This window comes from Pagrus major, chromosome 15 (assembly GCF_040436345.1).
Source record: "Pagrus major chromosome 15, Pma_NU_1.0".
Classification (NCBI taxonomy): Eukaryota; Metazoa; Chordata; class Actinopteri; order Spariformes; family Sparidae; genus Pagrus; species Pagrus major.
Genome location: NC_133229.1, coordinates 24,173,370 through 24,199,861, shown reverse-complemented (window position 1 = coordinate 24,199,861; position 26,492 = coordinate 24,173,370). Strand labels below are relative to the sequence as shown.

The window sequence follows — 26,492 nt, the reverse complement described above, 5'->3', positions numbered from 1 at the left end:
TCAAAATGAATGCTTTCCACTGTGACAACAACCTATGTTTTGTGTCATTTTATGGCGACATTAATATCGTAGGCTTGTAATATGTAATCTGGCAGACTCACACCAGGTTAACAAGAGCATGATAAGCAGCAAGCAAACCCTTCCTCCGATTCAGATATTTTTTTCCTGTCACGTTTTCAAGTTGTTATTCCAGCTATTTCACGCCATCTGACAGCTACACGTTACCTTTTGGTCGTGGCTGTAAGCCAGAATCCAGTCCTCCTGCTCGGGGTGAAAGAGAAGGCTGAGGATATCAAAGGCTAAGCTGTGTTTCTGATAGGACGCCCCCTCGTCAAGGCTAATGAGCAGGCTGCTCTCCACCTCCGGGTCCGTAAGTAACATGATCTGAGACGAGACAAGAAAGGAGACGGGGGAATCAGCGGCCCACCTTGACAGCATCCATTCCACAGGGCTTTAAAGTGCTTGCGCGATGCTTGGAACAGGCACACGGTACAAGCTCCAGCAGGGCTGTTATGTAGCAAAAATGATAAAAAAAAAAAAAAAAACCTCTGTTCCACAGCGATAACAACTGGCAGATTTATTCAATACAGGTAGGATCAACATCCATCTGGAAACCTACCTTTCTTTTGTTGTTCGGACTCACGTACAGGTAGCTCAGGATGGTTTTCAGCCCGACTTTCTCATTAAGTTTCTCATATGTGGTCCCATAATCGGTTGACCTAAAATTTAATTATAGGGTAAAGTAAATAGGTTGCGTTAGTAAGTAAAAGGAGAAGGAAGCAGCACCTACTAGTTAAGATGCTGATGGTATCATTAAACATATCAGGCAAGCAGAAAATTACAACAGCAGAAGTCGTGAAGCAATTTGCTAGATGAATGGAGATTTTTTTAATTATCAAAACAAACAAGAACATCATGTGTGGCATGCATAACAAGGAGATGAGATATTATTATTATTATTATTGTTATTATTATTATTATTATTATTATTATTGATGCTCTGGGGTAAAAGTGTAATTCTGATGTTATGACGATGTGATTTTCATGTTTTTATGACTCAACTGGAGGATTAGGGACACATTTGCCTGTTGGCTGAAAAAAGGCTTGACAATAGCAGAGATTTTGAAACAAAACCAGCAATACTCAAAACTATTGACTGTCCTCCAAAAATGGCACCGCTTTGCTGGGTTCATTTTGGATGGCATTCATGGCCACCAAAATAGACATTTCAGAAACAAGCAGCTGTGAAATGTTTCACACTGCAGCAAATAAAAAACACATGTTGGTGGAAAGAGCATTTTGGTAATATGCCGTCCTTATTCATTATTTCACACTTGTATTGTGACCTTATTAAAACCAAATATGCATAAAAGTACATAGGTGGGCACCCTTCCTTATGCCACAAACTGGGTTTCTGCATTTTAACCAGCTTCATCTCATTTTTTTAGCCACTTCTTGGCAGCAGAAACAATTTGTGAACACAGCATTGACATTACATCACCTTTTAAGTTGATACGGTGAACTTTCTAGCAAGCAGCCACTAATTTACACATCCAGCTGTTCCACTGAAACATTATAATTCTCCAGCCACTTGCAAAAATTAAGTCTAATATCATTATGTATTACTTTAGCTCTATTTTTGGTCTCCACCAACTCCTGAGGGAAATATCTGGATCTTTAGCTGCTACAGTAAATGCTCCACTACGTTCACCAGCTAGTCGCTAACTGTGTCTGTCTGTTGTTTGGTGCTGAGCAGATAATACTGTATATTTTTAACGCTTATTTGCTGCATGTTGCACTCATCACTCTATGCTTTTGTGAGAGTATCCTGTGTTATTGTACTGCATGCTGGTAAAGGCACTCTATAATCACTCACAGAAACAAACTAGGAAAATTGTGAAGTGCTGTAGAAAAATCATTGGAAAAGAGCTTGTGACCTTTACCACCTGTACCTGACCAGGCTGACTGAGAACAGACATTAATCCCCTTTCAATGCATTTCCACCCGCTCCCTTCTGGTCAGATGTACGTAGACATGCCAAGGTCAGAACCAACTGAGCAACAAAAAGTATTAATTCCCATGATAATAATTTAATTAAACAGGCCATCCAGAAAAAATGGACCAGGCAATGTGAAATAAATGGATGAGGAGGGATGTGCAGCATACTGATCATTTTTATGCCACTTCTTATGATAAATGTTGTCATACATTGGTAACTGTTTCATGTGTCTGTCAAATTCTCAGTATTATGATATCAAACACAAAGTCGTGATGTTACTTATGTTTAATTACACAGCAGAGAGGTTTAACCTACTGTTAAACTTGGTGAATTCTTATAATTAAACTCTCAAAATAGACTTATTTGGCATTTGGAAGAGGTAGTGCCGCGTGAGAAGTGCCATCAACGCCAATCACAGATATAGAGCATATAAAAAGTATTGCATTTGACCGTTAGACCCCAATCAGAAGTAATGTGATGAAACATCTATCTGTTTTTGCTTTGATAAGGCTGTAACAGCAGATCTTACCTCCATAAAGAGCTCTCTGTCACTCTGCCAGAGTTGAAGTCGTAGTACTTTGTCAACATGAGGATCACCTGCAAAACAGATCAAACAGATTACCAGCTTTCCAAGTGAGTGTGTCATCAGCTTTGAAAACAGCGGCAGTGACGTGACACGCCGTGAAACAAAAGAGCCGAGCCGTCCAGGCACACGTCTTCTGTGAAAGTCCCTGACAGCCACGGCTTTATTAAAAAACCGAACTGTGATGGCACGTCAACCATTGCCCTGCTTGTAGTGAAGCTATAAACCTGCATACTCCCTGAGGATTAACTGATCACATATGTGAGCTCTAATGGCTTTTAAGGCCCAGAGACTACTAGCAAATGCAACCTCTGGTAAGCTATGACTAAATGAATAAATAAGTCAACACTAAAATACGTTCCAGGCGTAGAGAGACAGACCTCATAAATATCAAGGACATATTTTTTGAAGAGGGTCATAAAAAGTGTTGTATAGTAGCATGCGGTTTATGTGGTTTACAATACACGGTCCTTAACTTAACTGACATAAAAAGTTGTAGATTCGAAGATGTAAATTTCCTCAGATATTACTGAATGATTCACTGCGGACATTTCTGTTTGCTTCTTTTGCATCAGAGCCTCAATCAAAGCTCGTGTGTTTGTCTGCGCTTGTAATTACAGATGCATGAGGTCATGTTTACATGCAGATAACTTGCAATTTACTTTTTCTCTCAGTGAGGCAATATTACAAGGAAAAACTGCAATCATGAAAACAACTTGCTTTCAAAAGAAAGTAGTAAATCTCAACAGTCCTTCACACAAAAAACTGTTGTTCACATCGTGTCCTTCACCCTTTACACAAATTAATCACTCAAGCAATGCCCTGCCTGCACCGTGCAATCATAAAAGCTGCACATCATATGGCTCTCTTGGGAGGCCTCTCTGTGCACCTTGTTCATAGCTATCTTCTAATTATCGAGTGTTACGAGCGTTTGGGGGAACATTCGCAATAACAAGTAGGAACTCCTTCATGTAAACAAGAAATCTGAACTTTGTAAACCTTGCTCTTACAAAGTTCGTCGCCGTCTTCTCTTTAACGCTCGAATCAAACAGGTCAATCCTCCTCGTCTCCAATAGATGAAAGCCTAATACCTCTTGAAACTAATTGCTTCAGTGAAACAGAAGTGTGACAGGCGCTCACTGTGAGGCTTCTCAAGGTCGCTTATGATCGTCTCAAGCATTGAGCTGTAAAAACAATTTTAAAACACAATAGTATCCAAGATGTTTAAAGCAGAACTAGTACATGCCAACTGTGTGCTGACATACTTTGCTGTTGCAACACCACAAAACTACAGATTTATGAATACCAAACACCACATCCTAAATATAATCTAGTCACTACAGGATTCTCTTACTTGATATTGTTAATTCCTGTGTCAATAAACAGAATCACCAAGAATCCTCATTTGAAGTTATGTACAGAAACTGCTGTTATTATGTGAGCTTTCCAACTTTTAACTCTATTATGTGTAATTAACTTGGGTTGAGACATGACTGAGACTTATTTCTTATTGTGTCCCACCAAAAGTCCAAAAACCCAAAGAAATTCTTTGTATAATAATACAAAACACACAAAAAAGCAGCAAATCCTCACAAATAAGAAGCTAGAAACAGATCATGTTTTCTATTTTTCCATTAAAAAATAACTAATGATCAAAGGATTATTAGAAGCGTTGCTCAGTAATTCTGTGTTGATCTTATTAATGAATCAACAAATGGTTTGAGCTCTTACATACTAAGTATTCAATAGGGATGGGAATTGAGAATCTCAATCGTGTGATCAATCAGAATCGTGCGCCGCTACGCTAATCAATTCCTTTTACTGATGCCGGCAGTAGCACGTTGCCAAACAATGACGTCAAACTCGTTCGTCTACACTGCTGGAAGCTTCAACGAGGAGGAGATATTGGAGAGGATGAAACGGTCCAAAGCACGGCTTCAGGGGCAGCAGGTAAGCAGCGGAAACGATAAATGTGTCCCCCGTGCACATTTACGCACGAGGCACAGCAGCTGAACGCCATTGATTATTTCAATTTCTCAACAGACCAACAGTATCAGTCAGATTCTGATGTTAATTCATGATTTTTGTTCTTCCTGATTCACACAGCAGCCATCCACCTAAGACATCCTGAGCTCCATCAGAATCATCTGAAATTATTTATAAATATATTAAGTTCCCTCCGTCCTGTCAACTTTATAAGCTTATACAGTTTTTTGTCTGCCACATACAGCTTGAAACTGAAAAGCTGCCTCTCTTACCATTAAAATGTATTGTTGAAAAAAACACACAGTATGAAAGGGCTTAATTTGTGCCTAAAAAACCCCAAAACTACTGTTTCTACGCGCCTCCCCTGTTCAATCTGAGTGGTTATTGTGAACGCTCCGATGAATAAATGTAAATGTCAATAATTTTTGCATTCAAAGGTCTTAAATGTCCTGCACATTTATCACGAGCCTTATTAGTGTCTTTTTAAATCCACATTGGGACACACACACAAATTTTCACAAGAACCTCTTGCTGTTAATGATGCAATAAATTAAAACTGTAATGCTTTATTTCTTTCAGGAAAACTCTGCAATTACTTTGTGCTGAATGTATGAAATCCTTTGTATGAGCGCTGGTTCAGAGATAACCCATGTAGCTTGTTATAACTATGGTACCATGTGTCCAGATCCAGGTGCAGAGATTTATGGTCTTACAAAGAAATGGCCTTTATACCTTCCAGAAGTTATACCCTCATGGACACTGTCATACACAATGAAACAACCTGCAGCAGTCGGAAAATTAGGACAAAATATATCCCCCCCATTCTCTATGGCAATTAACTTTATGCATCTACTTGGGAAGGATCCAGGATTACAGGGAAATGTAATTTGCCTCGACTTTATTACCTGCGGAAAAAGTTCCCCCGAGTTCTGAGGGATGTTGAAAGTGTAGGTTGGAGCTCCATGGCTGCAGTTAACGCATCAATACGGTGATACAATATTCACTTTGTAGATATTTCAGTGTGAAACAGGTGTTTGAAGTCCAGCATGTCACATAAGCCTTTAAATATCCATTTGAAACCACTGGCCAAGCGCTCTTCTTTTAATGATTATATAACTTACCCTCTGAGTTTAAATAATAATGACATTTGTATTAGCATATCTTTCTCTTTGAATTACAACAACGGTGTCACATTTAGAGCCAGCTACCATGTAGTGCACAGCCCATTAGACTGCAGTAGCACTAGCCTTTCTCCAAACTGGATTACTTGACATCCAAGAGCAGGCAAATTGATTTTTCAACCTCTAATCCTTTTGTAAATCTTAAACCTTAGAGGTAAATGGACTGGGATGAATTTGATCATTATGGAAGAATGAATTGGAGGCTTAATGGTGACTTAAACGGCTTAGGGCGAGGAGATTACTGTTGTGAAATGAAGGTGTTGAAATGAAGAGGAGAAGGGGTGAAGGTATCAAGAAAAACAGAGGGGAGGTGAGGGGGGAGATTCGGTTATTGAAGGGTGAACACCTGAGACAAATGAAAGGAGCGACAGCGTACACATTTCAATTCATCGCCTCCTTCGCCAACTGTCGATGCCGCCTTATCAGTTGTGGGAATTAAGCTGCCTCATCAATAAAACTGTCATCACTGTTAGCAACCGCAATTAAAACAGATGGATGATTCCATATTAGCAATTGTTACAGGAGTTACTGACTGGAATATAAATGTTACAGACACATATGACATTTAAAAAAACAGGTCAAGTGTCGAAGGTGTGTCCGTGCCTTTGGCCCAGCTAACATTCTACCCTAAGCATGGATTAATAATAATAATAATATTAATAATAATACCTGGTGAAGTGCCCTCTCTGGTGCCCTTTCAGTGCCCTTTTTGCATGCTGGTGCCCCACCAAATACAGCTGGTAATGGAGCTCAAACATCCTGAGTCCATCACAGCAATTAATATTTCATGATGTCCGCTAACATTTTCCCACTTAACTCCAGTTTTATCCAACCATGCAGATAATGCAGCTGTGGTTTTTCTTCTTTAGATTCTCTAAAAATTTCTGCCCCAACTCCCAATACAACTGAAGTGAGGGACATTTTGTTTCCTGTGCACAACAATTAAATCCTTAAACAGGCAGAGCAACAAACTGTAAAGAACAACACTGGCATGTTATCACCTCAGATAGGTAGATTATATAGATATATAGATCAGTTTATAGGCTCGATCCCATTTCTAATCGTTACCCCTACCCCTTTTTTGTGCGTCTCCTTGTCCCTCAGAACAGACTTACTATGGGAAGTGGTTGAATTCTCCCCCTATGATATGGGACAACCCTTCAAGACCCTCATATATTATCGTTGTTGTCGATGGCACTTACGACCCGAGCGTAATGCTTTCTTCACTTGTGGTTCTCTTGCATTATTGTGCTTCATTGCCTGGCCACTAGAGATGCTGTATCATTTAGAGTTGTGTTTGTGTCCACCTGGTGAATGTTAGTCCAATATTCATTTGTGCTCCCTTTACTCCTGAGGGAAATATCTGGCTCTACGTTTGGTAAAAGCTTCACTATGTTTCCTAGTGGCTTTAAAGGGAATCAAAACAATAAAGCTGTGAGCCGTTAAACCAAAACAATACGTTTAAAGAAGCTAAAACTCTCCCTACAGCTAATTCTCTTCGGGTTCATCACTATGAGCAATACACATACAAGTAGTCACATGATCCATTGTTAAGTTAAATAAAATTAATTACAGCAGCTTTAGAGTAATAATATCAAACATTCAGAGCTTTTCATTTAAATTAATGTCTGTTAGTCTACCACAGTGGTGATTGAGCATATGGCCAGCTGATGAAAGCTGAAAAAAAAAATCACAGGTGGCGCACAGTCAGAGATGCATTTTTCATCAGCCAGCAGTAGGCAGAGCTACAAGACAGTCTTACTCTTCAACTAATTTGTGTTGTGCTAGTGTCGTGAGTGTACAGTTACTGTGGCTGAACAAACAAAGAAAAGACTGATGACTACAGACAATGAATGTTTGGCTCTCAGGTGCAATGACTGCTTATCACCACAGGTGCCGCCATAGAGACTGAAACAGGGATCTTTGAGATTGTTACTTTAAGTATGCAAATTTAAATTTCACAATTTCAAAGAACTTCAAGGATTTTGTGAAATGACGATATTCAAATTAGTGATAACTGGTGACACTAATCATCACAGCTTAAGACAAACTAACTGGGATGAGGAAGGTGAGAACACCTGCCAAGGTGATATTAACACCACTGAATTGTTAACAGTGTGGCAGCAAGTGCCTTATGAATAAAAAGTACAGCTTAGGAAACAAATTCAAGGACCCGAGGGTTAGTCGAGCGTAAAGTATGAAACTTTACTCGATAAAATCAAAATATTTAACACCTTTTATGAAAAAAAAACAGAAGAGTCTATTTCAATTACATTGTTTACGACCCTGTGTCTCACTCCACGGCTACAAAAGCCTGCAGGAAATCACATCCTCGTATACTTCAATACCACCTCAGTGAGACACGTAATGTACAGAGGCTTTTGTCTGCCACATCAATTTATGTCACTTCATTAACAAAGGCAACATTTCCTCGTAGACCAGATGTTGTGCTGAGGCTGGGTTGTTTGAAGTCAGAGCTGTTGGCTCTCCCATGGATAACAGGTCACTGCAATCATAAATTATAAAGCAAAGGTAACACTTTACATTGCAGTACTCAACAATGTGAGCAGTTACCGGGGACCAACTTGATGATTAATGAATCTTTAATGAGAAGCTCCAGAATAACTCCGATTCAAGGATTTCATGGTAGATAATGATGTGTTATTAGAGAAAAGACGACAGGGAGATACTAATGAATCATTAGGTAATGACAGGTTCATAAATATCGATGAATAACAAAAAACTTTTTTCCAGAAGTTGTTCCTGATTAACTCAGAAGTGGAAAAAACTAGTAACAACTCATTCAATACTAATTACTTGATCATTAGTGTTGCTTTTTGCAGTAAGTAAAATGACACGTCTGAGGGCGCTCATTATTTCACGATTACTTTTAACCATCAGGTCACTTCTGAGTCGTTCCTTAGTAACCACTCATATTTGTATGTACTTTATTATCAATTGTTACCAAGGTGGCTCCACAATATCACTTTGCAGTAAAATAATTAAACGGCATGGTGTGCTGAATCTGATCTGCAGATAAAACAGTGAAAACATGTTCTGAAGATTGAGTAATGTCAACGCCACTGTCATAAATACAAATCCCAGGTCTGTAACAGTTTGTCTGACATAATGTAGGCGCTAACTACGAACACAACTCATTACATCATAACAATTTTATGTGTTGAAAACTTGCATGTTGACTGTAAAGCTGTTATTTAAGGTGAAAAAGTTACATGGTGTTGCTTTAATGTGACTATAAAGCTGGTTGAAAGTTGTGATTCCCGATGAAATTGAGCAATAACGTGATTGAAAGCAACATTCTGTTTCTTTGGCCGACTATAATACCGCTGATCTGCGAACACCCAACAAACAGCATTTTTAATGGACAGCGAGCACATACTCCGTGTTACGGCTGCTGCTTTCAAGCAGAACAGCAAGTGTCTGACTTTATTGGACTCCTCATGTCGAGACGACGGCCCTGTGTGGAAGCAGCAGCTCGGTTGATAAGTCGTCTGAAACGGCTTCCTTCTTCTTTGGGCTTTCTGCTCTCGCATCGTTTGCTACTTCACCATAAATGAAAGCCCAGTCTAGTTCAGCTGCTAGTTCAGCAGCGGCCTGCTGAGCTGGGGAGCTTCAGCGTGCATGAGAAGGGGGTCTGATCAATGCAGGCAAGATTAGACAGCAAGTAGGTTTTCAACCCAACCCCGAAAAAAGTTGTGCTCGCTGCACAAGGACTGTTTCTCTCAAAACTACTTTTTATTCTCGAGCACTCTGTTTCATACTCGGAAGTGCTGAGTGTGATGGTAGAAGATATGTTGACAAACTAAAGGCTCTCTGGACTCTTTAATAAAGTACATTCCCTCTGACATAAATAAAGTAAAACAGCTGATTAGATAAATATGCTGCCGGAGGATTTCTCTCACCCATATGTCTTATTAGGCTCAGCAGCAATGTTTTCAAACCTCCCGTTTGCCAAAATGCGCGGCTATAAATCCAAAAAGGAAACTTCAGTGCATGAATCAAAGTTACGGTTTTGATTGTGAGGCTTTTTCTTACAGCAGCCAGATGGTGTAACTCATACTCGATGAGCGAGTAATGCAGGTGGCCACTGTAAAATGAAAGTGTTGTGAAACTAAATGAGCGACGGCCAAAAAAAAAAGAATATCAACAACAGCAACCGAGCGTTTCTGATTCATAGATCGAGCAGCGAGGGGCTTGATTTTGATGTAAACATTTCATTATCACAGAGACAGCGTTAATGTTTGTGTTAATCGTCGAGCTCAAAAACACGGCGAAAACAGGCAGAGCAAATGAACCAAAATACAGACCTGCACAACACGAGCTACCGAACACAAACAAGTGCAAACACAAAGACGAAGGTGAGATCTCATTATGCATTGTTCCAGCCAAATTAACTTTATCCCGGACTAGGATAAAATCTTTGGATGGGTTTTATGGGATTTCTGCTCTATTAGACAGCACTCAGTGAAGAAGAAAGGAAACCCAGAAGGGGAGCGCAGCTTGCTGATAAAAAAACACACTCTGCAGGATTTCAAGGCGATAGAGAACCTCACCACGGGAAGGCTTGGTGGCTTGGCAGCGCTGCACTCAGCCTGCCAGTTGTTTCTGTGCAGTGCTGAGCTTTAAATACGAGCCGCTCGGTATTATCCATTCAATGTAGTCGGTGCCACATCCGCGAATTTGTCAGGAAAAATAGATTGTTTGTCTTTGGCTGTCTTAGGCTGAGTCGTGGTGTTACACTTCTTATCATTATGTATTTCATGAATTTATTTATTGTTTCTTTAGCGGGATGTGTGATGTTCACTCCCAGAAAACAACACGACAGCAATCCTTCTCCCCCCTCCTCTCCCCAGCCTGTCCATCACAGCCACCAAGACGAGATGGGGGAGCCGGTGGAGGTCCACACCGACAGCATGAGCCACAGGGTTGTCTGAACATGTCAACATGCTAAACGCAGGAAGCTACATGCATCGCGGCGTCCAGAACAGAGATGTTTGTAATGGTATTGTGAGCGGGCAGAGTCAAGGTGGAGGAGAAAGACAAGATGAAATGGTGAAAAAGACTTAATTGAATTTAAATATTGATCATTTTAAGTCTCCGGTTCCTCCCCCTAAGGTACAACGTGGAGAGCCAGGGCTGAACAGGTATGATTACTGACAAAATTACTCGAGCGTCAGACGAATTAGATGTTGCTGTAGTCGGACAAGCTGCGAGCTCTGTAATCATTTACTCACTAAACAGAAAATTTACCTGCATTTGGCAGTCAGCCGGTGTTCATTTCTGATGCTGCCCTAGATTACAAATGATTATAGTTTCATCAAAAACAGTATACTGTGTGTATTCAAAGGATAGATATTCAAATACATATATGTTTATGTCCTGCAGGTTTCCATTTTGGCAGATTATTATTTGAGAAGACATGATTACGATCTTTTACTGACTTAAAGGTCCCAAGAAACAGGTAGGGGGGTGGGGGTGCTTTTTGCCTCAGCATAGTTGCATGTGTCCTGTGAAATCAGGCAGCTATTAAGGGACTATATCGTGGGTATTGATTGGCGTCTGCATCCCAACCACGGAGCGAGCGGGCCGCTGACTGGCAGCACCACTAAAGAAGTCCAGTTTGATGACAGGGAATCAGTACAGAGGTGGTTTTCTTGCCAGATTCGGCTCCTGGCACCTTCACGCTGAGTCAGCAAATAGGACTGCTACTCTAACTAGCTAACTGCAGCTACATTTAACAGCAGTAAGCAATCACTTTAGCAACAAAGCTAGCGGTGTAAGACCACCAGGGAACTCCATAAATCACCTCATTACTGTAACTGGCCGCCGTCAATCTCAGAGGCTGTGTTTGGCTCTGGTCCAGAGCAGTAACGCTAGTTAGCAGTGACTTTAGCAACATGTGAAGCTATCTGTCCAGAGTTCAGACAGAGCTCATACTTTCTCCATAAAATATGATCCATCTTCATCCAGATTAGTGAACAAAGTTCCAAAGTTTCTTAAGTTTTTGTGCAGTAATCCCTGAAGCCCAGTCCGCAGAAACACTTGAAACAATGAAGCACAGTTAGTGTTCAGCCCCCGAGTGCAGGATGAGTCATCAACACTTTTTACAAACTCTGAAATAAAATAACGTTAAAAATACCTGCCAGACTGGTGTACAGGTGAGACACAGAGCAACGATCGTTTATGACTTCATGAGAACTTTAAAGAGAAACCAAAGGGCTGCTCATAAAACTTGGTACATTCAGGTGCAGGACATTTTTTAAAGAATGGAATAAATTAATTTGGTTCTACTACAGACTTTGGGGGTTATTAATTAAATGATAAGGCCTACTTTATTCATGCCCTTGGTTATCCCTTAGGATGCCTCACTTCTATCGGACCTCTACACATTTCTTTACATTTTCCTAATTTAAGTCGCAACATAGGACACACTGTCTGTATGCATGCTGCCTCCATAATGACACTGTTGAAACGGTCTTTCAATCGTTTTAAATACCTTGTTAGACATTTTGGGAAATACGTATTTATTCGCTTTCTTGCCAAGAGTTAGACATGAAGAGCAGTACGACTCTTATGTCCCTTGTCTTTGTCTTATTTTGCGCCCAAATACTTGCACAGTATACTGCATTTATCCTGCATATATTTAATCCTAACTTAACTATTTAATATTTTTCACATATTTCTGTGAATGACATATTATACATTAACGTTTTCTTTGAGCAAGGTCAGCTTTGTAAAAAACAACGATTGCAGCTGAATATAACACTTGGAGCAAAATAATTTAAATACCTTAATAACACTGCAATGCTAACACTTTCTTTTAATTCCTACATTCCCAAGCCACAATTGATTCGTTGCCTTGAACATGTTTTGTTTTAATCTAACAAAGAAATTTCAAAGTTGACTTCCCACAGATTTTTTTGACTGAACACATTGAAGCCACGCTGCAAAACATCCTGTGCATTCAGTTTCTTCTTTCTGCTTTTGTGCAGGCGTTGACAAATTCAAGGTAAACTCTTGTCATTCTTGACATCTTATGATGAGCCAGGATCAACATTTCATCTATTGAACTGAATCTGAATTAACACCTGCTTCGTTTGAGTTTTAACCGACTGTCTCGCCGTTACCTCAGACAAACAGCGCCGGCACTCACAAACTTGAATGTCTCTGGATAATTGCAGAAATAACAACATGAACGCAGTGTCTTAGTCACATCTTTTGTCATCATCCATCGACTTTTCCTCAATACGTGCAGTCTAAGTATTGCAGCCTCTTGTGGAGATTAATAATTGAATAAAATTGAAGTATTTCAGAAGAATAAGATAGATGTTTGCATGAGCGGACGGAAGATGCACAGACGGCTGACTCAGCTCATCTCATACGACAGAAAAATATAGTCTATAAAACTGAGCCAATAACAAAGTAACAAATATTCCACCAATGCTGAGACATGCTGATTTGAGAAAAGGACCTTGAGAAAAAAATCTCAAAAACGAACTGGACAATGCCACCAAATTCTGTATTTTACTGAGTCCCAGAAACAACCAAGAATTCAGATTAACCTCCTGCATACCTGGCCCATCTCCAATTTGCAGAGACATACGAGACAATCTACCAAGAGCTCAATGAAGCAGATGAGAAGAAGCAATGTACCAGTCTGTCAAGCACAAGGTCTGTGAAGAGAAGGAGGCCTGCTGTTGGGAAATGAGGCAGCTGGAATGGCTGGAAAACTTGAACTCGAGTACCCATGAGCAGGGTATGGCTGTAAGATGGAAGAGGCAAACTCAACAAACGCTTCAGACGTAGTGGTTTGAGTGCCAGGAGATGGACATTCAGCTTAAGGTACAGAAAGAAATGAAGAAGACACTCTTTAGGAAGAGCAAGCTGAAACTCGAGGCCGGTGAGATGTAAACAGAGGCTCTTTGTCCATAACTTGATCGTCCTGACCCCAGAAGAAGAAGAAAATGGAGAAGAAGATGGTGTCCACTTCAAAAGAAGTACCTTTTTCTCCTTCATCATCATATTTTGTTTGCTGCATGTATACTTTTTCTTCTGCGGAGCATTTTAATTGCTGACTATTATACACATGGCATTTTAAACAGCTGGATAGTCTTGTGTTCAAGGTGATGAGGGGCCGGAGCCTTTCCCAGCATGCACCGGGCAACACCGAGGGACGGTTTGACAGCCTCACAGGACTAACACAGAATGACAAACGCGCTCATACCTACAGGCAATTCAGACTTTCTGATTCACCTTACTTGCATGTGTTTGGACTGTGAGAGAAAAAACTAGAGCGTGCAAACACGAGGAGAAAAATTCAAACCAGGCGATCCATCCACTGTTTTAGGAAGATACATTTTGAGAGAATTAAAACAAACACGTCACTCATTCAAATTAATTTAAACATGACAAGTTATTGTTACGCTGTGTGAATTAAGTTTGATTTTTAACCCAAAATTGGTTTCCCCTGGCTAATTGTAGAATCGGGCCCACTTTGTGCCAGATTAGTTGCTGTTAGATGTTACGTTTGAAGGAGGTCATTAATTAACCAAACGATAATCCGTTGAATTTCTGGCGTGTCTGATTTTCTGTCAAAAGATTCATTAGAGAAACTATAGTGAGCTTGTTTTCACATTACTGGAGTAGTATTTTACATGTCGTGACTGCTGTCGTCTTTACTGAGACTTCGCTTTGATTCCAACAAATCTGAAGTTTGCGGGAGAACAGACCACTTTGTCTGCATCTTCCAGCCATCTATACTTCCATATTCATGTGTTGTTGTTGTTTTTTTTGTGTGTTACTTTTAGTTAGATCAATAAAATCAAAATGCAACAAAGTGCAACGGACAGATTAAGTGAATAAATGATGATGTGCATGACACATGCGACTTCAAACTCCACTGAAGCTTCTGCTCCTCTGAAGAGATGAAAATACCGGCAGATTAAAGTCTACTCATCACTCTGCACAGATCTGATGTAACCTTCCTCTCATAAATACATGAAACAAATAGAAATGTCATATTTTCATCATGTTTTCTTGGTTTTAGGCCCTGCCCATGGACGTATAATGAGAGCTGGATACAGCATCAGAGGCGGAGCCCTGTTCATTTCTGTCTCTTCTCAGAGACGCATGGAGCCAAAAAAAAGTTTGAATGACGTAAGTGGACATCAAGTGGGATTAAATGCGTCTCGACATGCATCTTGTGATTGGATCTCACTCTCCTGCTCTATCTAGCCCACACGTGTCCTTAACGACTCTGTAAGGACACTCCCACACAGGGCTTTAAAGAATTACTGTGACCTGCATGAGCGAGATCCTTCATCGACATCTTCCCTACTCTGTATGCAAATATACACCTGCATCACCGGAACAAACGGATACATGTTTTTTTACACAAAGATAGAAACACGTAAAAGGTTTGCCATTTCTCCAAAGAAGTAGCCTATATTAGTTACTGTTTACTAGATTTGTAACATTTCACATGTTTACCATCAGTATATCAGTTATCAGTTATATTCTTTAGTAAATTTGATGTAAATGTTGAAATCAGTTGAATCAGTGTCTTCAAACAGCCGCAGGAAGGTAAGATGCAGTTCAGACACGGAAGCAGACACATCTTGATGTATCGTATTTAATGCCGTTTACAAGAAGGTAACGATTTATGTTGCTTTGTCTATTTGGGCCCCGAAAATTAAGTAACATTGGCCTCAAAGCCCCGTGCTCCTCCTGAGGGTCTTGGCTCAACTGGTGCTCTTTTAAATACATCATCTTTTTGCACCCTCTTTGTCTGGAGTGATGTAATGGAGAATTGGCACCTCCTACCGCTTACCTCGATAAACCAACTTTTAATTATCGCATTAGGGTGGCGGATGGAAACGAGAATCCATTCACACACAGTAGGTTATTACAGTTTCTTACACCATAATCAAATCCTTGAAGTTTGCTCGTTAATGGCTACGGTCAAATTGTACAAATCCAGCAGGAGGAAATGTTACACGAGACAGACTAGCCAAAGTTTGCAGCACACAGTCACGTCTATTTTCCGGCATTTTTTTGATTCCTGAACAACTTGGGGAAATTGAGCAGATGCCATCTAGATGACAAAACACCTCTTTGAGGATTCAGAACAATGGTAAGTGTTTTGTCTTTTAGGAAAACTAAGGAAAGCACAAATAGGCGCTAGTGTGTAGTAGACAATAACCACATGAAACACAGTTGTAGCAGCGATTGATCGAGGACTGGTTCGCGTCATCCATGTTTTTCATTTTGATTGAAAGGCATAAATGACAATGGCCGCTTTGTTTTCAAACCGTGATAATTGGACAGATGATAAAAGAAGCAGCGACGTCCACTCTGGAATTGGGAAAGTAAACTAAATATCAAGTCAATAACAAGCTCAGACAATGTGCCTCTAACAAACTGTATGTACAAATTGGCTGATGTCCTGCGAGCTTAATACAAAACCAATTATCAGATTTTTTGAGTTTTCAACAAACACATCACAGAAGGCTGCACAATATGGCTTCCTGTCAATTTTGAGAAGCGTGGGCAGCCGGACATCTCGGCTTCATGTATGACAAAGTCGACATGTGAGGACGTCTGCCCGAAGTGTCAAAACTGAGCGGCACTTTCCCACATGAACTGAGTCAAGTTAACAAGCCAGAGGAGGTATTACGTATATGAGAGTTGTAAACATTTACCAGCCCTCACACCCTTCCTTCTGTCTTTATATTTGTAGGCCAATGTATCCACTCAAACACTTTTCAATACTCTCCCTCTCATCACTCGGTGTGTCAGATAAGGTTGCCCACTGATGCGTGACGGGCTGCTAAACCTCTTTAAAATGCTCTCAGACCCAGAGAAGCTGCTTGTAGCCTGAACTGTAACTGTTTACAAGTTAACAAACATGTTGGGGGGAGAGACAGTGGCTCAATTTGAATTGGATGAGGGCGGGGCGTGTAGCAGACGTGACAACACATTATTAGCAGGCAGGCGAGAAAAGACTCGTCAGGGGGGAATTTGTCAAAACAGGACTATAATGTCACGTACATGCAAAATCCTGCTGGTAATGACTCGGATCAAAGATCCAACATGACGCTTAGGAGTAAAATGTATTTTCCCCAATGTTTGATAATACTATAAATACTGTACTATAAATACTAATACTATACTAAATACTATAATACTACAAAATAATACTATAGACTTTTAATTAATGTTACGACTTGCTGATCCATATACATTACCTACAAGGTCCTGCTACTCTTACTCTTTAATGTACAGGGGGTGCCTTTTTGATTAAAAGAAAAGTTTGACACTTTGGGAAACACACTTCTTTGCTTTCTTGCCGAGAGTTAAGGGAAGACCGATAGCACTTTCATGTCTATATGCTAAATATTAATCTAAAGCTAGCTAGGTGATTAGCCTATAGCTTAGCATAAAGAGTGGAAACAGGGGGAAAAGGCCACGAGGTAGTTCCAGCATTTAGCTGCCCGGGTAAATGACAACCATTTCTGTTTGTGTAATGATATGCATCTAAAAACACTTGTGCTCATTATAGATGCAAAATAATGTCTTTTTTAGAGCCCGACCGATATATTGGACTTTCAAAGATATATAGGGATCAGTATGAAACCTTATACCTATCCATAAAATACACAAAATACGTTTGAGGTAAATCAAAATTAAAATTCCCAGTGAAATTTACCATTTCAGTGCACTGATGTTATCTTGGGCAATAAAGTTTATGTTGACCTGTAAAACATCCTGCCTCCGTTACATGTCTCTGTCACGAGTGTTCCACATTTTAGGGCTCATTGTAAAAAATGTGTGTTTATGTATGTATTCTGTGTATATAAGAATATTGGCTGATAAATCAATATCAGAATGTTTTTTACTGCCTAATATCGGTACCAGCATCAACCCCAACAATGCATTATCAGTTTAAAGATTGGAGAAGATTAAAGAAAGAAAAGAAATCAGAGCTCTAATCGAGAACGGACTCTTAATACTTCCTACGGGCAGTTCAAAATTAGTATGACTCATCTGTCTGAACGCTGAACAGTTCAGCGTCCCCCCCTATTAAAATCTGACAAATTGGGTGCAACCTTAAAGTATTTACCTTTCAATTATCCAGAACAGTTTAATAGTAGTCATAAGAGTTTCCTCTATATACTTTTAATACAACAGTGCTTTTGGCAGCACTTTTTTGTGTCTCCCTTCAGAATTTGCTCTGAGGAAATATTTCTGTTTAATGTCCCCCCCCCCACCCCCCAACAGTGCAATTAATGACCGACCTTGCTGGTGTTTTGTTACCTTTCTACAGAGCCAGGCTACCTGTTTCCCTCTGCTTCCAGTCTTTACACTAAGCTAAGCTAATGACCTTTCTCATATTTGCTGTGCAGGCGTGCGTGTGGTATCTTCTCATCAAACTCTCTGCAATAAAATGAGTGAGCGTATTTCCAAAAATGTCAAATGATTCCCTCAAGGAAGTTTCAAAAGACATTACTTGATCTGTTTGCTGGGGCTGACTTATTTTGCTGCTTTTTTCACTGAATATCTATTTACGTCTGTTTGACAAACTAACAGTCAGATTTAAAACTGTTCATCAAGGCTTTCAGACGTTCAGTGTCAGAGTCAGTGCTGCATTAGGTGCATTTGCTATAACTGGCTGTTTCATTAATACATGACTGGGAGGAAGTCTTGTGCCACTTTGGTCGCTTATGTGTCTGAGAAATGTAACATTAGTTTTTGATCAAGCAGAAGGAAACTGCCTCCATCTCATGCTCTTATCAGTGTGCATGCTGCCCTCAGATGATGTCATCGTGTCAGTTTCCACAGCTGTGCCGATGGCGCACAATTAGACACATCTGTAGAGCCAAATGCAGACACCTCACGCTGGCTCACAGCCTCTCTGCACTTAATAAATAGATGAGTAATAAATTCTAAAACTCAATATCAGACAAACAAGACATAAATACCTTTCCTTAGCCCTGAGGCCAAAAGAGATGCACTATCCAAGAATCTCTGGCTCAACAGATCAAGCCGAGGCCAGATGCCACAGTCTGTTAGCCTCTAATTTTAGCGTTAAATCACACCTCCAAATCGTCTGTCTTTCATCTCGGCAACATTGCCAGGGAGCAATTTATGCCTGCAGGACGTCAAAAAAAGCTAATTCATGCTTACATCTCCAGCAGGCTCGGCTACCACACATTTTCACTGCTCTTACTGAAGAAGTATATTTAGGGGGCACAAATTATTAAAATTCTGCTGCCCGCCTCCTGATCAAAACCAGAAAAAGGGAGAGCACATGAACTTCACACGGCTCCACATATCTTCTAGACTTCGATCTGCAGCCCCTTAGCTCGTAGAGCTCTAAATGGCTTCGGACCAGCTTACATCACTGTCCCCCAGATGTTTTAGGAGCCGTCACATTCGCTCACGTCCTCCGCTGTGGACCGTTAGATGTTCAGAACCGCACATAGAAGAAAAAACTGGATGTTCCCAAACTGGTGGATTGCCAGTCCTCTGGATACCAAGATTTCTGTCAGCTCTCAACTTATCTTTTAACTTCTGAATCCTTATTTCTGCCTATATTTAGTATTTTACAGCATTGCTGGGATGCCATTTTGTACTTTTTGGATTATTTTAACCTCTCTGCTGTACAATGACTTTCACTTTCACCCTTCAGTAGCTTGTTCTCTCATACATAGATTAAAGTCTGCTTAACTCCGAGAAGTGTATCAGTCAGTAACCTTCCTGTGCGATCACCTATTTTTGAGCACGGCCGATAAGGCTCCAGCAAGAAGATAGGTACATAGAGAGGTTCAGTGGTTTCATTTTATGCAGGAAATATGCCTACAGCCAAGTGGAACAAGTGATTTGACAAAAAAAAAAGACAACTGCACAATTTGTCTTTAGAGGTGTGTGTGTGTGTGAGAGAGAGAGAGAGAGAGAGAGAGAGAGAGAGAGAGAGTAAATACATGGGAGAAAGAGGACATCATTGAAGACACAGTGCTACAAGTAGAACATGCAGTTTTGACTCATTTTTTTCATTTAAACTTCAGCCTACATGCCAAGTCAGCTTATCAATACACAAAATGATGGTGTGTGTGTGTGTGTGTGTGTGTGTGTGAGTGTGTGTGTGTGAGAGAGAGAGAGAGAGAGAGAGAGAGAGAGAGAGAGAGGAGGGGAAACAGAGGGAGGGAGGGAGAGATTGAGGCAAGGCTAGACTCATTCCTGAAACTGTGCCACCACTCAGCAGTCACGCATTTCATCTCTCAGTCCAAACTAACGCTTTAAATCACTCAAATGCGTCAAAGATGTGTGAGTGACCACTGACCACACTGCGTCAAAATAAAAAATAAAAAAGCCCCGTGCGTAAATCTGGAGCACATCCACTACTTACGCTGCTGTTCTGTCCGGACCAGTGCACCATCGCCTGGTTGTGCGCCGTGTCCCCAGTGAGCGCAAATGTCGAACTTGTGAGCTGAAACTCCTCCTGGTCCGAAAACGCAGCATCCTCCCCGCCCTCGGGTCTGAATCCGGACCAAGTCTCTGCGCTCCTCGCACTCCGCGTTCGCCTCCAGCTGGCCACATCCGCGTCCTCCTCCACCGCCACATCGACCTGCGCCCCGTTTTCTGCGTAAAAGCGGTTGTTTTCTCCATCGTCGGTGCTATTTTCGTCTGGGGAGAGGGCAGCCGCGCGTGAAAGACTTCCAGAAATCACTTTGGGCAGGGAAAGTTTCTGCTGACCGTCCTTCTCCAGACAACTTGTGTCATTTCCCTGCACTTTAGACGAACTTTCTTCGCTCGCGGTTAATTCCGCAACGCTGTGCCTCTCCTCCCCGCCGGCGCTGGGTTCGGCGCCCGGTGACCTCTCCGTAAATCCAACAAAATCCTCGCCAAAATTAACCAAATCCAGCGCCGAGAGTTCCCGGGGATATGCTGCTGTGATTAGCGGCAGCTGGCAGGAGGGGATGCACCTCACCTCCGCTTTTGTTCCGCCCAGGATGGAAGTTAGGGTGAAGAGCCAAATCCACTCAGAGAAAATGATAAAAAGGCAGTGACTGAGGCGCGTCTCCATTCTACGTTAATTCCGACTTCAGGCGTGTTAGAAGCACATCATTCTCACTGTTGAGCGCGTGTCTGTCATCACCTGGCAAAGTGGAGTCCGTGAATGCACTGTGGGGAGGTGCAGCAGCGCGCGGACAAGTGTTCCCAAGTGCTGATGCAAACGATGCATCAGAGGAGGAGCTGGAGGCTGAATCCCGGACGAGAGGGGAGAGGGGCTCATACCCCCGCATCCTCATCTCAACCTGGATGGGAACGGGGAAAAAAAGAGAAAGAAACAGCAGCTGAGCGTACTCTTAATTAAGTTTTATTTCTGGAGAGGAACATGACGCCCTGAGGGGGTATATTTTATTCTGTTTTTGATCAGAAACACTGTGTCACAATGAGATATTTGACTGGATCATCATCCCATATGTAATTACGCATCGGATTAAAAACAATCTGGCAACCCCTTCAGATGTTTGGCTCCCTGGGGAGAAGTCTAGAAACATTATTGGGTCTGCCTGCGCTCCTCGTTGTGCGGAAATGTTCCTGACATTGGCTTTATGGAAGATACAATGAGGCTTTGCATTTTCCATTAGCACAGGCCTAGGTAATCAATTAACAGGATTGCCTGTGTTCACTGTCAATTATGTCGTGCAGGTATAATGACTCTGTTTTGGCCCAACTGCAAAATGGCTTGAAAATTGTTGTGCTCAGTCTGCCCTGCTGTACCATCCGCTCCACACAGCTGAGTGCAATATTTCCCCCAAAATTTTAGCCTGTTTTTTGCCCCCTTTTTTCTGGTTAATGGTTGGTTGTCTGACAGAAAATAATGAGAAGGATTCAAATCAGAGGTGAGCGAGTTCTCCGACAACCCTCCTCTGGTCTCTGCTGTTGTAAGCAAAGAGGAGAATGCCGCCAGGTGCCATGACAATAATGGAGAACCCATTATTGCCATGCAATGCGGACACCCTGGAATATATTGTTATATTTCTCTATACTTTGGGCTTTGTTCCAGTCAGCTAATGGTAAACCATTAGGAGAACTAGAGCCTGTCCAAACCCTGTGATTAGATTCTATTTCTGGGCAGCATTTAGTCAATAAGATGAGGATGCTGTTGACTGGTGACTGATGCCGAAGAGACTCCTTATATTGAGCTGTGTTCTCCCCATCGCTCTGAGCTGCGACGTGATCCTGTTCCACATACGGGTCAACTGCACAGAGACGTCTTTCATTGGCAGCCATTAGTGATGCAGTGAGCAAGAGCTGTCTCAATCTGTTTCAGTTAGCCCCCACCAGACAAGGGGAAACCAGTCTATAATGCAGATTGATGGCTGACTGAGAATTTCAATCATGGAGTACGTTGCCTAAAAAGCTCAAGTTCTTCGACTGTAATGCAAACCTAATGCACAGTCCGGCTCTCTGATGCAGAGGGAGATCTACTGCCAGTGTGTTGCACCTGCACGACTTCTTACATGTATTTTTCTTGACTTACTGTGCCTGTGATACATCTGCAATGACATAGTGGAGTGATCATAATGGACTTTTGCCTGAGCTGTCTGCTTAGTTTAGACATGGATGGCTGTGCACACACTGGGTTTGTGTATAATTCGTTTCTGGTGCTTTGTCTTGTTTTTTCTTGTAATAACTGCTACAAATAACTTCCCCGAGATGGATGCAACCAACAGTTATCTTCATTATCGTCATCATATATCCAGATTAAAACCAATTAACTGTTTAAAGGTCATATTGATAAGAATTTATGCAGACAACTCATTTTTAAAAGAATAATGCTTCGACAGAGCTTGTAGGAAGGCCCAGAATGAAGTATCTCTTCTCCTTTAAAAACTTATTACGATTGTGAATCAATCATTGTACAATGTTTGTCAGGTCCAGATTGATTGTTTTGTTTATGTCTGTGTAAGAATTCTGATGATTGGTCCCAGCTTCTACAAGGTTGATCAGCCAGTAGTAAAAGTCGTTGGCATCACGTGGTGTCTGTGTTTGGTCAGCGATCACGAGTCTTGGTAGTTGCCAGGTTGAGTTCTGATTTCTATGCACCCAGCATACTGTAATGCCCTACTGTTAGCTAGCTAGCGATAGCAATGTTAACGTTTGCTACATTTAGTAGCTGAATGTTATTAATTACACCTTTAAAGTTGTTATTTTGCAAGAAAAGTTGGTTTTTGAGTCTCAACTTGTCAAAAAGTGACACATTGGGACGGCGGCCCAGCCCGACCTGCAATCCCAATGCGTCAGTATTTGACGAGCTGGGAATGAGACTCAGAAGTGAACTTTTCTTACAAATAGCACTTTTGAATGTCAGAAAATACTTTAAAAAACATAAAAGACAGAAAAAAAGGCTCATTACAGTTTCCAAGGGACTAAGATGGCATTTTCAATGTACTTGTTTCGTCCAAAAAAACAGGCAAAAAACTAAAGATATTCACTTCACAATCATTCTGAACCAACGAACAGCAGAAGAAAGTCACATTTGGAACTAGCTTTAACTGAGAAATGTTTTCGCTTCACCAATGATTCAAGCAATTAACTGACTATTAAAATAATGCAGATTTTAATGTAGGACTTTTTACCTGGTTATATAAAAGTGTAAGTTTAATCCTGGTGCCTCTATATGACCTACTTAAGCAACAAGACCATCAGCAAGAAGATCGGAGAAGTCATAAAGTAAGTCATTAAAAATCCAAACTATCTTTATGGCAAAGTGCTAAGGGCGAATTAAGGGTTTCACAGCACCAGGACCATCAAATTACATTTATTAATCTTACATAGCTGAAAATAGATACGTTACCTCATCGCTATGCGTACTGGAAACACGCTGCGTCTTTCTTTCACCTGCTTTCAAAGTCAACTCACTCGTTAGCCGGATCAGAAACTTTGGACACATGGCAGCAGTGCTCGTACCGCTTTGTCCACAGGAGGCGCCAGACTCAACAAAAATGTTAAGTTCGTGGTGGTCAACCCAACCACCAAAATAAATGTTAGCAAAACACACACGTTAAGGATTGTGAAAAGAAGGTGTTTTGGCTTAAAATATCTGTTTTTTGTCACAACAAACACAGCTGGGAATTATCCCAAGGTCACCTTAAAAATGTCCAGCTGTGTCATGCTTTAAATACTGAAATATCATGGTCCCTCATCAGAAAGTACCAAGTGGTTTCACACTTACAAATGTTAAAATGCATATGAATGTCACATGTTAAACGTGATACGACATCTATTGTAAAAATTTCAATATGGTACATACGACACGTACAAATGTGAACGTATCAGTAGTTTGTAGAAACATTAACTCCCAACATTTGAATCTGTTATCGGCTGTTGTGGCTGCTTTAAATTCCTGTCGATTGACTAATTGAGTTGTAAGAACTATTTGCATTTAGATTGATAATGTAGATTTGTCTTTGAAGCCACAGCGAGAGGTTGACGTCTGGTATAAACTGAAGGTTCAGAAATCCCATGTAAAAATAAAACCCTCGCAGGCAAACAAAGTACAAGCAGACTCTGGTGTGCATTAAATATCACATATCCAGGGAGGATCTTTTTGACTTCTTCACAGACTTTAAATTTCACAGCGCGAGGTGACAGATTTCAGGACTTGATGTCGTCTTGCACATTTGTGTGCACAACATGGCAGCTGAGTGGAATCATTGTCTTTCGACAGACAAGATTGCTGCTTTGCCGGCTGTCACACAGACTGAATACAAACTGCGCTATGCTCCCCGAGCTCATACTTTTATGATGGAAACTTGTGAGCAGACAGTGTGAAAAGCACACAAAGGAACGAGACGACAGCAGCCCATGTTGTTGGATTATTTCTTGTTTTTTATAATTCAATAGAACTGTGTGAAAGGAGAAAAACAGCACTGTTCATGTCTGAAATTAGACCTTTTCCACACTGATGTCTGGTTCACTTTCACCTTCGTCCTAATTACTCTGATGCTCATGACAGTGAGGGAAAAAAAAGCAAAGACGGTCAGGACATTATTCATGCACAGCACATTATCTTCCCTTCTGCTCCGACTAAAAAGCTAACATCTGCCTTAGCATGGAGCATCAGCTGCAATATGCGTAAATGACAAAAGCCACACACAGCTGTCATTGAAACGTCTGTTTCCAGCATTCAGTAATTATCTGAACCTAATCCTCTCACTAAAGAATAGAAATGGGGGGGAAAAAAAGTGTGATAGTTCTGTTCGGGTTTTGTAATGTGGCCTCATGCGGATGTGTTACAGACGTACACGCGCCGAGAGAGAAGGTGTTGAGGTAGCAATAGACACCTGAGACATCCACTTTAATTAGCACTGAACACACCTCTGGGGCACCAGGAGAGAAAATTGCCTTTTCAAATAATGATTTCAATTACATTATTGAGAGATACGGTGAAATGCAATACAGGCAGCAGGTTAAGTGCTCTGACCCCGGTGAAATGCTGCAGGGTTGAATCCATTTGATACCTCAAATCCTTTAGTTACTCTTTCGAATATGTGATGTAAGGTTTGGAGGCAGTGAGGTAAAATGGTGAAATGATTCTTAGCTAGTCAGAGAAAGTTATTCAGCGTTACAGATCTGTGTAAATGCATTTAAATGTGTGATTAGCCGAAGTACAGCGATCTCTTTTTTATTTTCTGCTTTCTTTCATCATACAGCAGCTAAAATGCAGTAAGTGCAGCTTTAATTTGTTAACCTTCATTGATTCAAAACCATAATTTATTCAGCACAGATTCAGTAATCAGCGAGGTGTGATTCCTCCTCAATATCACGTTAATCTTCATTCTTATACATTTCTTTTCTTGACCTTCGTGTGTTCAGAATATTACCCCGGTGCAGCTCAGGACAGCTACAGCAGCCTCATACGATCGCAAAGTTACATTAATCCACATTTAAAAGAGCAAAGTCTTCACACAATTTGATAAGAAAGTAATGTTTTCAGCTAGAGGGCATACATTTCTTCTCATTTCGCTCCTGTTAAGATGTCAAAATGCCATGATGTTTCATGACCTTTGTGATAGTTGGGAGCACATCACTGCCCTGACCCTGCTTACGAGATTCGAAGGAATGAACTGTAGCCTAGGGCACCAGGAATTAACTTAACCATGAGCCGAAAAGTGGTAAAATATAGCCAATTATGTATATTTAATTTTGAACTTAGTTTCATATGGTACCTTTAAAAAATATTTGCAGTACAAGTACAAAGGAGCAGTGGCAGAATCAGGGTTTTTGAGGGGCAGGGACGAATTAGGCAGTGGGGCACCAGCTGTATGCAGTGGGGCACCGGTGCACAGGGAGTCATGATATACTTACAATGAAGCGAGGGCACTGCATCATGTTTTCCCCCTGAGTCCACCAGTGCAAACGAGTCAAGTAGTGAACCAATCAGACACAGCTTTCAATGCTCATAACTAATTAACATATTTATGTGACAATAGTTTTAAACATAGTCACAAAAAAATACAATTCCTCGGAGATTTATTGAAACAGTATAAGTTCTCTCATTATACAGAAGCGTGACGAACCACCTCATTATGGTTTGAATCACCAGCACATATCAGAAAGAGATAATGCAGTCCCTAATAAGCACTTAAGAACAAATGTAGCAGATTGTTCCGTAAGGTATTCATTATTCAGAGCATCAGAGCTTGGATGG

The 26,492-nt window shown here is 40.9% G+C and overlaps 1 protein-coding gene across 1 annotated transcript in view; it reads right to left on the bottom strand.

Annotated features, from left to right (window-relative positions):
• Positions 1-20,855, bottom strand: part of LOC141009341 (VPS10 domain-containing receptor SorCS1-like) — a 58,062-nt gene extending 37,207 nt beyond the window's left edge. The window contains exons 1-4 of the mRNA XM_073481890.1: positions 20,178-20,855; positions 2,529-2,596; positions 620-719; positions 226-384 (exon numbers count right to left, since the gene is read on the bottom strand). Coding sequence (XP_073337991.1) covers positions 226-384; positions 620-719; positions 2,529-2,596; positions 20,178-20,855 — 1,005 coding nt within the window. The remainder of the gene's footprint in view (positions 1-225; positions 385-619; positions 720-2,528; positions 2,597-20,177) is intronic.
• Positions 20,856-26,492: the final 5,637 nt, after the last annotated feature.